General features: G+C 42.4%; 1 protein-coding gene and 1 long non-coding RNA gene across 3 annotated transcripts in view; one reads left to right on the top strand and one right to left on the bottom strand.

Annotated features, from left to right (window-relative positions):
• The window catches only part of LOC138797328 (uncharacterized), a 24,841-nt gene extending 15,618 nt beyond the window's left edge, over positions 1-9,223 (bottom strand). Inside the window, exons 1-2 of the long non-coding RNA XR_011363916.1 lie at positions 9,088-9,223; positions 6,364-6,451 (exon numbers count right to left, since the gene is read on the bottom strand). This is a non-coding gene — a long non-coding RNA (uncharacterized lncRNA). The remainder of the gene's footprint in view (positions 1-6,363; positions 6,452-9,087) is intronic.
• On the top strand, positions 8,072-14,382 carry TNIP2 (TNFAIP3 interacting protein 2). 2 transcript variants are annotated; one of them, XM_069977326.1, is made up of 6 exons: positions 8,072-8,864; positions 9,911-10,201; positions 10,593-10,676; positions 11,049-11,330; positions 11,438-11,554; positions 12,603-14,382. In XM_069977326.1, the coding sequence occupies exons 1-6, from the start codon at positions 8,496-8,498 to the stop codon at positions 12,855-12,857; spliced, it is 1,398 nt and encodes a 465-aa protein (XP_069833427.1). In that variant the 5' UTR covers positions 8,072-8,495; the 3' UTR covers positions 12,858-14,382. The 2 variants fall into 2 exon arrangements, with proteins under 2 accessions (XP_069833427.1, XP_069833428.1); XM_069977327.1 differs by lacking the exon at positions 8,072-8,864 and adding an exon at positions 9,287-9,634.

Raw genomic sequence — 14,382 nt, 5'->3', positions numbered from 1 at the left:
GTGATATGCATAAAGCCCAAGGGGCAACAAGGTGAGCAGCCTACATTTTTCCTCATTTGTTTATCCACCACCTGAAGGTATCACACAAGGCGCCGGGCCTTTTTTCTTGTTTATTTCCTTGGCAACTATGCATGACAGTCCTGATTGGTCCTGGCTCCTGGAAGGGATGAAGGTGGTTGTCCACAATGTTTAGATAATCCCTTCTCTACAAACATCCATCCACAGGTATCAGAGGACCCAGAGCATGCTAAGAAAACATCCCGAACACCATTGCATCACCTCCATCAGCCTGAACTGTTCACAGCGGACCAGAAAGGCTCATCGATTCATGGCGATTGTGACAGATTTTGACTGTCCCATGGGGACATGCATGGGCTACAGAGATCTGGACTCAACTAATCAGCTCATGTTCTCCCATTGCTCAGTGATCCAATATCTATGCACCGCACTAATATTGCTTTTCTGTTTCCCTAAGACACAAGGACTCTGGAACTGGTCACCTAAGGAAGGACATTTAGACATGTTATCTGGACACCAGCACTCTATCCAGCTGCAGTTTCCTTCCACGTATTCATCACAGAGATTACTGGCATCCTCCTCTGATCACTTTCGGCCATAACTTGTTATCATCCTCAGGATCTCCCTTTCCTGGATGTTCTTCCTCAATCACACCAGTCTCGGTATGCTCTCAGTAATGTTACATATAAAAACCCCACAAAGTTGTAAGTTTGTAGAATTCTGTCCCCTGGCTAGTGTATGATGACGCCTTATTCCTGATACTCAAATCAGTGGATTTTCCCATCTAATGTGGGAATTAAAATTGATTTATGGAAAACCGATCGACTGATTTTATGCTGTGTCCCAAGGCCATGAATCCATGCAGGGAAGCTGCGATCATGAAAGGGCAACAGTCTCTAATAGAGTTGCTGACCAGTGTATATACATCGGTAATGCTCAAGTCCCTATCTGTCCATTTAAAGAAACATGCAAAGATAAAAGGATACAACTGGAATCCATAAACTGCAAGGGGCAATCTCTATTATTTATTCCCTTAGATATTAATCTGTGTATTGATCCATTCCCATAGTGAGCAAAACTGCTCATCCCATCCCTGGCTGTACTGACATTTATATTTTGAGTAGATATGGAGCAGAAAAGACGAAATATGACAATCATATTTATATAGTTATCACTTCCTTTTTTCTTGTGGCTAACAGTTTTCTATATGCGGGTAATGTACTTACGTTATTCATACAGCACATTATCTAATCTGTCTGTCTGTCTGTCTATCTATCTTGACGTAAATGGGACTTCATCAGATTATCACTCTGTGTAATAAGGACAAGGATTAGCCGATAACAACAGTCATTGGCTGATCGTGTCTTTTGGTCCGGACCTACGCTATGCTATGTGTAATAGTAATGCGTAGCTGACGGCTGATGAATCTGTAAAGAAAATAATAAACTGTATATGTTACCTGTCCACGCTGTCTGGTGTCTTCCTAGTTTCTCTTCATCTGTTTTTGGATTTTTATTTACCCACGGCTTTCTTACTTTAAGGGTATGTTCCCGCTACGGAATATGCGCAGAGACTTTAAGCAAATTCCGTTGCACGGCCTCCAATTGAAATACCACCCGCCCCATAGACTCTATGATATTTGCCAGGGAATTCCGCTGTCTGCCCAAAGAATCGACTTTTCTTTGGGAGGACAGCGAAATTCGTGCGGTGGAATCTGCTTGAAGTCCCCGCACATATTCTGTAGTGTGCACATACCCTAAAGTAAACTCAGTAGGTTAAGGGTATCTCTAGGGCATATATAGCCCTAATGGCTAACCCGGTCCCGCTACACTTTATATCTAAATGGGAATTGGAGTTGGGCAGACCCTTCTCGAATGATCAGTGGGCACAGACCTTCCAGTATGTACCTAATAATTCTCAATGTATTGGCCATCTGGAGTCTTCCCGGAAAATAATGTACCACTTGTATATGACTCCTTATAGATTATCAAAGATTCACCCCTCGGCTTCTTTGGTTTGTTGGGGATGCCTTAAAGATAATGGCACTCTTTTACATGTATGATGGGAGTGTAGCGGCCTACTCTTCTTCTGGCAGGATATTCAAGTGTACTTGGAGTCTATGCTAATGATTTGCTCAGGATCTGCACCACCAATGAGAACTGCTCTTCTCTTTCACCTATCTCTATACTTCTTTCTCTTTGCACTCTCTTCTCGACCACTCACAGGAGTTGTTACACACCCTGTAGGAAGTTGTCACACAGGGAGAGGAAGTATAGACCCACACTTAGACAGTCTTAGTCAAGTTTCTGTAGAGAGAGGACGCAAGACAAGATGGTCCCTGCTGTAGTCCAGCTGGGCCCTGGCTCTGCCAGGTCCCCCTACCCAGTCCAGTGTAGTCTAGTCTGGAGCGTGGTCAGGGCCGGCTTCAGGTTTTTGTGGGCCCTTGGGCGAGAGAGCCTCAGCGGGCCCCTTTGTATAGCACACCTCGGGGCACACCTACCAAATAAAGTTTGAAAAAAAAACTTAATTCAGTAACTCACAGGTGACGTCTTCCTTGATCTGAGGCGATCGCTCTCCGTTTCCTCTCCATTTGCCCCAGACCTCCATGATGATTTCTTCCAGCTACAATTCATCTCTTCGGGACCTGTCAGACAAACATGTTAGGCTCCGCACTTTTCCAGCAACTTCCTTCCTTTTTTCCCACTCATAGGCTCCTATACAGTAGTAACTCCACTGTTTGGTGTCATGTGCAGTAAAGTAAGGCGGTTTGTAGGTCCCGTGCTATGCCCCCCATATAGTAATAATGCCCTCTGTCCCCATAGTAATGCCCCCTGCTCTGTCCCCATAGTAATGCCCCCTGCTCTGCCCCATAGAAATGCCCCCTGCTCTGCCCCATAGAAATGCCCCCTGATCTCCCTCAGCACAAGAAAATAAAAAAATAAATCATACTCACTAATCCGGACGGGGGACGGGTCCTCTTCTCCCTTGTGTGCGCCTTGTGGATCCACCAGCAGGCGTGATGACGTCATCGTTCTGCGCCTGTTGGTGAGAGCGCATCCATGCTAGAATGGACTAGAATGGAGGTGCTAGAAGGAGGTCGTCCCCCTGGAGTCTGTATTCTAGCTTCTTCACCATAGAGGAGGCTAGAATGGAGTTACAATCAGGAGACATTATGTGAGGTATACTAGGGGGAACTACAACTCCCAGCATGTCCAGCCTGTTATTATGGGATATCAGAGGACATTACAGGAGGAGATATAATAGGACTACAACTCCCAGCGTGTCCAGCCTGTTATTATAGGATATCAGAGGACATTACAGGAGGAGATATAATAGGACTACAACTCCCAGCGTGTCCAGCCTGTTATTATGGGAGATCAAAGGACATTACAGGAGGAGATTTAAGAGGAGTACTACAACTCCCAGCATGGACAGCCTGTTATTATGGGAGATCAGAGGCCATTACAGGAGGAGATTTAAGAGGAGTACTACAACTCCCAGCATGGACAGCCTGTTATTATGGGAGATCAGAGGACATTACAGAAGGAGATATAAGAGGACTACAACTCCCAGCATGGACAGCCTGTTATTATGGGAGATCAGAGGCCATTACAGGAGATATGAGGAGAACTACAACTCCCAGCATGGACAGCCTGTTATTATGGGAGATCAGAGGCCATTACAGGAGGAGATTTAAGAGGAGTACTACAACTCCCAGCATGGACAGCCTGTTATTATGGGAGATCAGAGGACATTACAGAAGGAGATATAAGAGGACTACAACTCCCAGCATGGACAGCCTGTTATTATGGGAGATCAGAGGCCATTACAGGAGATATGAGGAGAACTACAACTCCCAGCATGGACAGCCTGTTATTATGGGAGATCAGAGGCCATAACAGGAGGAGATATAAGAGAAGGATTAAAACTCACAGCATACAGAGGGAAGGTATTAGTGAGCCCCGCCTCCTCATGTCACATGACAATGATCACAGGTCCTTCATCCATATGCAGCCTCTCCCGTTCTCAGCCCCGCCCCCTTATGACGTCACCACAGGTCCTTCCCCAGTGCAGCAAACACGGCAGGTCCTTCCCCAGCCCCTCCAGCCCTCCCCCAGACTTGGGGTCAGCAGCACCCGCTCCCCCGGGGGTCGGTGATGCGGCGGGCATCTGTCTCACTGCTTGGGCAAGTGTCAAGGGCCCCTTGGGCGGCCGTGGGCCCCGGCACTTGCCCAAGTATGCCAGGTGCTGACGCCGGCCCTGAGCGTGGTAGTAGACAGACATATGGAAGACACAGAGACTCTTTTCCTTAAAACAACACTTCTACCTCTAATGCAGTGCTAAACACCAACAGAGAGGACACCCTCAGGGATCACCCCAACCCAAGCCGTGAACATCTCTAAAAGTGCAGCACATTATCCTACAGCAGAGGAACTGATCCGAATGGGGCTTGTGTCACTCTAGTGGGACCGGTCACTTGACACTGTAGGGTAACGTGTAGTTACAACGACAAAGGTCGAAACATGGGCACAAGTGTTCTTCTTGTTCAAGCACTCTCGGGAATCCTTCTTCTCCTCCTGGTCAGCACTGCTACTTTACATTCACTACCTCTACGGGTGCAGATCTAGTCAATCAAAGTAATTGTCTACTTGTATGCAAATGTATTCTTCAGTAAAGAACAAGTTTATTTATTTATTTATTTATTTATTTATTTATTTACTGGGACTCAGTGGTTATTGCAATAGCACCTACACAGCATCTACACCGTCCTTGGGTCATCTCCCCTTTCTGTGGGTCATAACTCCACTCCGGACCACCGTGATAAGCCCCCAAGAGACCCATCACAACCTGGCAGGTCACCGATCATTGGGGAAAGGGTATAGCCAGCCTCAAAAACTAAAAGCAGGTGTGCCTCCATACCTGTGTGCTGAGTCAGCACTGGCGTCACGCCAACCTACCATCTGGCTGAGCTATACTCCACGACCAATCACCATAGAAGTAGCGTCACCCGGAAAAACTCAACAGGTGACTGGTCGAGCACACACCACATCTCTCCTGCTGTGCCCCTGATATGTAACATCAGCACCAGCTTGTAGAAGGCAGACAGCCACTGGAACCTCGGTGACTTCCACTGACTTGGTGAGTATTTCTTTTTATTATTTTCTATCCACAAGAACAGAAGGCTTTACTTCAATTAGTTGGGGGGGGAGGTTCTTTCAGGGATGGGTCGGCCTACATGAGAGGGGATGTGAGCTACTACTGTAGGACCTATGGGAGATGGGGGTTACTACAGTGGTATTAACTGGAGGGACAGGGTGTTACTACAGTGGTATTAACAAAGGGAGGGGGCATTACTACAGTGGTATTAACTAGGGAGAGGGGGGTTACTACAGTGGTATTAACTAGGGAGAGGGGGGTAACTACAGTGGTATTAACTAGGGAGAGGGGGGTTACTACAGTGGGAATAACTAGGGGGAGGGGGGTTACTACAGTGGGATTAACTAGGGTGAGCGGGGTTACTACAGTGGGAATAACTAGGGGGAGGGGGGTTACTACAGTGGGATTAACTAGGGGGAGGGGGGTTACTACAGTGGCATTAACTAGGGGGAGGGGGTTACTACAGTGGGATTAACTAGGGTGAGGAGGGTTACTATAGTGGGATTAACAAAGGGAGGGGTATTACTACAGTGGGATTAAATAGGGGGAAGGGGGTTACTACAGTGGGATATATAATGGTGATAGGTGATGTAGCTATAGGGGCCTGGCTATAGGGGATGTGGCTATAGGGGGTGTGACACATTGCCGTGACTGTCCTTCTTTCCTCCCAGCAAAAGTTGGGAAGTATGCTCATGGTTGTAGTTCATGTTTTATTAGTAGCAAGAAAAAGGATTGCACAGAACTGGAAGAGTAATAGGGTCTCTACTTTATCAGAAATGAAAGATAAAGTCCAGTTTAATTACCAGATGGGACGTATGATAACTTATAACATGGCAAATTTCATCAGAATTGAGCTAAGTGGGTAGATAACTTAGAAGATGGTTTAGGAAGTAGGAGGTGCCGTAGTTGTGACCTCTGCAAGCTGAGTGTATGTGCACATCGTCAGTGCTGGTGTATTCTGAAAAAGTGCATTCGTGTAGGTAACCCTGCAACAGTCATTGTCTATTTGGTTCTGTTGAAGTTTCTTTTTGTTAGGTGGCATGTACTGTAATGTACTGCTAATACAGTCCTTTGTTGTGATTGTACCTATGTTCTTCTTCATATGTACTCTTGTCTATTTCCAAAATGTTCAATAAAATAAGTTAAAAAAAAAAGTCTGTTTTACATTGCCAGGACATAATGAATTACCATTCAGTAGACTTCCAGTCAACTCTGCTCATCACAAATGAATTTTAGGTCGAACGCTGCACGAAAAAAAAAAGTCAAGTGCTGCCACCTAGTGGGAAAACAAGAAATTTTCATTTTTTTAACAACAGTTGTTCTTGGCATGTGCAACTTTTATAGGAGAACTAGGATATACACCTCCTACTCCTGAATGCACAGACAGATATTAGAATTATCTAAGTCCCTTCATAAACTAACCATCCCCTCTCCCCCTCCAAAAAATGTAACACTTTCCAAATATAGCTGTATATAACGCTGTGCCAATAATTGGTGCTTATTGGAAACATTTCTCCATAGACTTATGCTATTTAGTTAATAGATATTAAAAACATGTTATAGATACCATGTGCTGTTTAGTATACTGCCTCCTCAGGTACCTGATGCAACTGCAACCACTGTCCCCTTTATTTTAATACTACCCACTATATTAGTGGTCAGTAACATACCTTTCATGTTGTAACAAGGAAACCAAAGGGGGTATAGTCTAGCATTCAGTAATAACACTATATAATATCATTATGAAACAATGGTGGGCCAATTCATACTGTTCGGAAACTGGTAAACAAACTTTTTTTTAGCTTGCGTTTTATTTTTGAAGTTAAATAGTATTAGAGTATTATATCCTGTTATCTACAAATCCACAGATTAAAGGCCTAATTTTATTAAGCACCCTTGTAGTTTATAGTCTGTGTCTTACTTATTACATTCCCCTGAATTCAGCCTACCCTAGCAGCAAGGGATATAAAGTGGCTCTCCTAACTTCTGCCCAACTAGAAAGTATAAATGAAGCACCCTATCAGGCATTATTTTACTTAAAGGAGAAGTCCAGGCTTAGATTTTTAATTTTTTTTTAAACAGTCAGAGAGGAGGTCGATGAACAAAAGAACATGCACTTATCTCCCCGCTCCGGTGATGGGGTCCACTGTCCTCTGCTCCAGTTCCTGGACGTTTCTTGGTCTGAGTGGGGACCTGGGACGTGACGTGTCAGGTCTGCTCAGCCAGTAAGCAGCCAAGGCAGGACCCCGCTGTCATTGTGTCAAACGTGTTTATTGGGGGGTAAAATAAGCATTCAGCTAACAGCTATGTTATGTATATGCACAGCTTTAGCCTGGTAGCTATATACCGTGGCCAAGGCAGATTTGCTTGTTGGCACCCTACCTGGCACCCCCTTCTACCCATTACCATCCCTATACGTTAGCTGGCTCTTACTCAATCTTCGATGGACCACTGTATAATCATTAATATCCACCCCCTATTATAGATATGTTTAGCTTATCTAATATCTTAGGGGTCTATTTTCGCTCCTTTAAAATTGCCAAGCGGAAAAGTGAATGGGCATATAAAAAGTCAAGACGTGCCCATTTACTTTTATGGTGGTATACATATATGCAATACATTTTTTTTTGTACATCCATTGAGCTGCTTAACTTTCCTTTATGCCCATCTCAAGTTTGTGGTAGAAACTTCTTAACTCTCTGTGCCAACCAAATACTATGATATGGTGTGATGATAATGTGCCCTCTATCGCATTTGTAGTTACAATAAAAGAAGGCGTTACTGCTTTGTCTACTCCCGGGCAGAGGAGTTTACTGTTCCTTTGCTAATAATTTCTGCAGTACTCTCTGTAGAAGGAAGGATTTGTCAGTCCCTGCCCTCTAGTGTTAGTATGAAGCAGATGACTCGGCAGGGACTGTATTTCTACTTTGTTACCAGCAAAAGGTTATTCAGAGTCATGGGGGGCAGGATATGAGGAAAGACCCCTTCCATGATCCCTATGAGGGATGGCAGAAGATGTAGAGCCCCCTTCTGTTTTCGAAAGTACAAAAAAACTCCATCAACGGGAAGTACCTTTAAGGAAATTCCCCTACTAGCTCCTCCTCCTCCTGCTGAATGATCATAAAGCATACAGACAGCTCAAAGAGCATTAACACCAAAGCAGTCAATGTAGACAATATTCACTCTGCATTTTTTCTATTTAAAGTACAGAGGGTCCTATAGACCTCTGGACTCCTCTGTCAGAGATCTTGGACTTTGCATGTATCACCTCTCCTAAGCAATCTTTGGGATATACTTTTTTTGTGGATTAACTCAACAAGATGTCTTCTATCAGTGATGGTAGCACAGACCCCCTACTTGCCAGATTTAAAGTTCTTGAGGAGACTGTGGATAAACTGCACAGGGAAAACAGGTCTCTGAAGACGAAGCTGCAGAGTTACAACACGCTGAGCACTTTCTACCATGAAGCCAGGCAGCAGAACAAGAACCTCAACAAGCAGCTGGCTGAGAAGGAAGCCCTGATCCAGCAGCTGAAGAGCAGCCAGAAGACCTTCGCAGCTGCTGCAGAACATCAAGTGGATCCTCCTCGATCACTTATTGAGTGTTTAATGGACGAACTCAACAGGATGAGGAGTGAGCACGTTCAAACGGAGAGGATTTATGGTGAACAAGTGGAAAAACTCAATCAGGTAAAATGAACGCATACATCTGTATACTATTATACTGGGCTGACGTGATGGTTTATGCAGTGCTATGACCTATCTACAGTATGCTTTGAAGAAGCTGCACATGTTTATAGAGGGGGTAAACTATTTGTGCAACCAGTTAGTAATGCATTATACTTCCTAGATATTTTTCCTATACTTGGAGTGTTTTTAAAGGTGTGCTCGGTGCTCTCTGATGCATACTTACTTATGAACTTCTATTATTTAGCAATTTCTGCAGTGTTTCAATAGGGTTGCCAAATTTCATAAAATTAGTTGCTCCATGATGACTTTTCCAGAACTAGAAATGCTTCTAGTTTAGCCGCCCCTCTTATAACCACCAATATATCCTAGTACTGTGAGATCTGGCTCATAAAGTCTTTTCCAGGATACTCCCTAATGTTTACTCCTCAGAATAGGTTGATTACGATATAAAGGAAAACGCCTAATGTTTGTTTATCCGTTGCTATAAAGCTGGACTACCTGTCAGACTCTGGAACATGAACCCTGACGTCTGTTCCATCTCTTGCTAAAGCTGGATTGGCCAGGGGTTACCTAACACTGGTTGGGTAATCCTAATATGAGGGCAATTGAGAAAATACCTTCATATCACAGAGGAATAACAAATAAACGATGCAATAAAAATATAATGAAACAAAATCAGTAGAATCCAGTTTGTACTGGCATCTGTTCTATATAGAGAAGACATGGCACAAGGCATAACAGTGGTTGGCTCCTTTCCAGGTTTAAGATTGGTGAGAAGAGAGAATAGTAATTTACCATTCTTATACTTTAATGCTAATGTTTAGATCAACTGTGAACCCCAAAATATTTATTCTTTTTGCTATTACGTTAGTTGGTCAATTACGTTGGTAACGCATTCTTGTGAACTATTGATAAGTAGGCCTTAGGAAGATATCACCCAACTGTAACCCATTCCCTTTGTTTGCTTTATATGTGTTCTTAATGTTGGCTAACAAGGGGTAAGACTCTAGAACGTAGACTCAGATTTGCATGAATTATTATTTCAGGAAATACAAAAACTTCAAAAGCAGCTGGAAGAGAGACCCCATGAGATAGAGAAGGCATCCAGCTGGCCCCAGCATGAGAAAGATATGGAACTCCTCCGACTTCAAAGATCCCTTGCAGAGAAGGAGAAAGTCCAGGCTACCAGTGAAGTCCTGTGTCGATCCCTTTCCGATGAAACCCACCAGCTACGACGTAAGCTTGCCGCCACAGCAGAGATGTGCCAACAACTTGTCAAGTGTCTCGAGGAGACCCGTCAAAAAGACAACTTGAACTCAGAAGATCGTCTCAGCCAGGTGTGTAATTGGTTGTCTTCTTTGGATTGTACAACAATTGAGGGCCTTTAATAAGAGTTCTCCCATTTTAGAAGGTATCAAAAAGGTCTACAGAGAAGACTTCACTTAGGTGTAAAGTCTTCTGTGTAGACCTCTGTAGATACAATGGGCAACAACCATATCATTTTGTGACTTTGTTCCCTTATTACTAGAGAAAGGAGATTTAGATATGGCTTCCGTTTTTTACTTGGTTCCACGTTGACTCTAAAGAGTCATCATTGAATCTCAACCTTGGCTGGTCATGTTGATCAAATCGATTAATCAGAACAGCACAATATCATGTTATAACTTTTAACAAGGGTTAAGATCTTGAGCTGTATTAATATTCTTTTCCTTCTATTACCCTATACAGAATAAAATTAAAGAGAATGATAATGACGCCGCCTTGAGAAAGTTACAGGAAGAAAACCGGCTATTAAAACAGAAAGTAGTACATGTAAGTATATGTAAATATGGAGATATTTTAGTAAGACACTTCTCCTTTTGACTTTACTGGAATACCATGATATTTACTTACAATAAAGGGGCACAGTATGTATGACTTCAGACTCATCGGGTACTTTTAGGTGATTGAAAACAGTCCTACGTATGGTAGTAGTTACTATGGTTATTATGTAAAGTTACACTAAGATTTACTTTCGGTGACTGATTCAACTATATATATATTTACTTCAGCCCAAAGATCATTGTCTAGAGCCCCTACCTGGTTATACATAACAATATAAGACTTAAGAATTCCAAAATAAGTATATTAAGATACAGCTCATAGCTCAGGTTCTAATGATATCCTGACTTTTTCTTTTTCCAGGTTGAAGATTTGAATGCAAAGTGGCAGAAGTACGATGCCAGCAGGGAGGACTACGTCAAGGGTCTTCACTTACAGCTGAAGGAGTTGAAGGGACAATGTGACCATTCCAAGGCTTCACATTCAACACACAAACACCCAGACCTTTTACAGAAGGAGATCTCCAGGCTGAACAGGTTGTTGGAAGATAAACTAAAGGAACACACCAGACTCCAGCAAGAAGCTGCTGAGATGGTCCACGCCAGGATTGCCGATCAGGAAAGAATACAGATGCTGGAACAACAGGTACGGACACAAGCAAAACTTGTATTCTAGCTATATTATCAATGGCTTCTTGTGATCTCTTGTTTCTTTAAACCTCTAATAAATCCAAAATTTTATCCATTTTGCAGTTACTTGTTTACAAAGATGACTTTACCTCTGAGCGAGCAGATAGGGAAAGAGCGCAAAGTCGCATACAGGAGCTGGTGGAGGAAATTTCTGCTTTGCAACGACAGGGGAGACGACAGGTAAGACAATTTTACTTATATTTCTCACAGTTATCTTTGTATGGTCTAGCATCTAGATAACATTACTCTACTTTGGACAAATCCTTTCAGGGTATGTTCGCACTGAGTAAAACTGGCCGAATTCCAGAAGCTCCACTGCAGAATCCCGTCTGCCTCAGTGTCCCATAGTGTCTCTATGTTAGGGCTTGCGCGCCTCCGATCTCCATGCAAAGAACTTACACGCCAATTATTTGATGCAGAGGCGTGCGAGCCCTCCCATAGAGACATTGTGTGAGTTTGAGGCAGGCGAGATTCTGCGTCTGAGAGCTCCGCTGCAGAATTCCGACGATTTTGCTCGGTGTGAACATACTCTCAGTAAGAAGGGGAACCAGCAGTGATCAATTATAATCTACAGGGGAAATTACATGGTGTTTATTAGGCTGGGTTCACACTACAAATATTTCAGTCAGTATTGTGGTCCTCATATTGCAACCAAAACCAGGAGTGGATTAAAAACACAGAAAGGATCTGTTCACACAATGTTGAAATTGAGTGGATGGCCGCCATATAACAGTAAATAACTGCCATTATTTCAATACAAAAGCCGTTGTTCTAAAATAACAGCAAATATTTGCCATTAAATGGCAGCCATCCACTCAATTTCAACATTGTGTGAACAGATCTTTTCTGTGTTTTTAATCCACTCCTGGTTTTGGTTACAATACTAACTGAAATATACTGACTAAAATATACATATACTAACTGAAATATACGTAGTGTGAACCCAACCTTAAAATGTATTGACATACTAGGTCCTCTAAAGAAAGAAATGCTCTTCATAGTAACTTTTAACTTTTTCTACTTGATAAAAAGGTTTTCTACCTTGAAAAAGGTTTTCTAAACCAGAAAATTCCTTTAAATTGTATAAAGGGCATTCATAAAGTGGGGGCCATTGGCCATTAGCCTTATCTGGAACTTGGGAATGTTTTTGGCTAATACCTGAAGAACATGAGTCTCGTAGTGGTTGTTTGCTATTGTTACAAAACCATCTTTTCTATTTCAATTCTAGGATGACAGAGAGTCTGCTGCTAAACGAAACAAAACCCATACTAAGAAGAACGTGGGCGACATTCAGCACGGCCTTAATTTAGAACCTACAGAAAACAGACTACAAGCCTCCCCTGCCGACCGTCCAGATCGCCAGAGGAGTTCCAGCTCTGAACAGAGAGGGCAAGATGAGCTCCAGTGTCCTCGGTGTCTCAGGGTTTTCCAGGACAGACTAGGAGAGAACTTTTTGGAACATATCTCCGAATGCTGTCAGTGACTGCGACTCTTCAATTTACAGATATAACCACTACATGGCATAGGAGTGTAATACCTGTGTCAGATATGCTGCTATCTTCCTTGGTGTGACCACAAGGTTTTAAAGGGGGGTCAGTCTAAGAAAAATGGTGCGGGAGTCCTACTGGCCTTTTGTCTATTGCACGGCCTGGTAATAGCCACCACTTTTACAGGTTGACATAAAATGTACTGACAGCGTTCAGACTGACATTCATCATGAAAGAGTGGCTTAGAGGAGTAATTCAGACTTGAAGAAGTAACCCTGTAGGTGCTGCGGACATGACCTTAGTCTACATCTGCTGTATCTATAACTGTGGTGAATAGTTTACTGTGACATATCATTAGCCTGGAACTGTGACTCTTAAAATCAGCTATATTTAATAATATAGTAGTTACCTAAATGTATACAATTAAATAGAGAGGATCGAGAGCTAGAAGGGTGTACTGACCCATGGTTGGACTTTGTTTACATAATTTTTTTTGGACCTGTTCTTTCATATGTAGTTTGTCACCTATAGTGCTATATGGTATATTGATATGTTGGATCTCAATGCATGGTCTCTCTTAGCTCCATGCAACGTTATGATGAAAGAACTTTATGCATAAATGGTTGCCTATCTTTTATAATAAGTCGAATTAGGTTTACATTAAAATGGATGATACAGTTTTCATCGGAATGCGCACCTCAGAGTATAATATGTGATATGTTGGCCAAAGTGGCCGTATAAAAGTCATATGTTAGTGCAATATTACAGTGCAATATAGTCTGTATAATCATTAGGCTCCCATGATGAACTCATAGTTTTGAATCATATAATGTCCAAAATTATTACCTTAAAGGGGAGCTCCGCTTCTGATGAAAGGGGTTATATCACAATCCCATGCAGGCCTGCTGATCACTGGATTTACGGCTTCTGAATGGAAGATCGTGTTATGCATGGACTGCTACATAACATATAGGGGGACCTATTGAGAGCAAAGAGTCTATGAAGAAACAATATAAAAGACATTTTATATTTATCAACAAAACAGCCAATGTTCATCTAAGCTGGAGCTTCACTTTAACCCAGGGATGGGGAACCTTCAGCCTGGACAATGGGAATTGTAGTTGCAACAGCTGGAGGGAGGAAGGTTCCCCATCCCTGCTTTAACCAATCAGAAATGTAACTAATTGTCCTGTATGTCACAATAACATATGGCCTGAAAAGCTGGTGAAAGAATTGTAAAAAAAAAAAAGACTGCTGCTAAAGGGATTCGAGGCTCCTGTGTATTATTACCAGGCCAGAATGACTAATCCTCCATATTTATTGTAACTGATTTCCAAAAATAATTTTTAATTTAATTTAATGGAGATATATTTTTGTACTAAACTGCACTGAATATTTTCCACATTTATATTTATTTGGTTGACTGTAAATTTGTATTTTTTTTCTTCGTATTTATTTATTCTGATAAAAGTTGACATCAAAATCTTATTTTTGTAATAAAACTCATTCTTGTAACACTAA

Source organism: Dendropsophus ebraccatus, chromosome 7 (genome assembly GCF_027789765.1).
Source record: "Dendropsophus ebraccatus isolate aDenEbr1 chromosome 7, aDenEbr1.pat, whole genome shotgun sequence".
Classification (NCBI taxonomy): Eukaryota; Metazoa; Chordata; class Amphibia; order Anura; family Hylidae; genus Dendropsophus; species Dendropsophus ebraccatus.
The sequence above is the reverse complement of the archived record's forward strand: the minus strand, read 5'-3'. Positions and strand labels throughout refer to the sequence as shown.

Bases quoted from the DNA above. Each gene is read 5' to 3' on its own strand.
- TNIP2 (XM_069977326.1), top strand. From the start codon at position 8,496: ATGTCTTCTATCAGTGATGGTAGCACAGACCCCCTACTTGCCAGATTT. The intron at 10,677-11,048 runs GTAAGTATATGT...TTCTTTTTCCAG, and splicing joins TAAAACAGAAAGTAGTACAT to GTTGAAGATTTGAATGCAAA. The intron at 11,331-11,437 runs GTACGGACACAA...TCCATTTTGCAG, and splicing joins TACAGATGCTGGAACAACAG to TTACTTGTTTACAAAGATGA.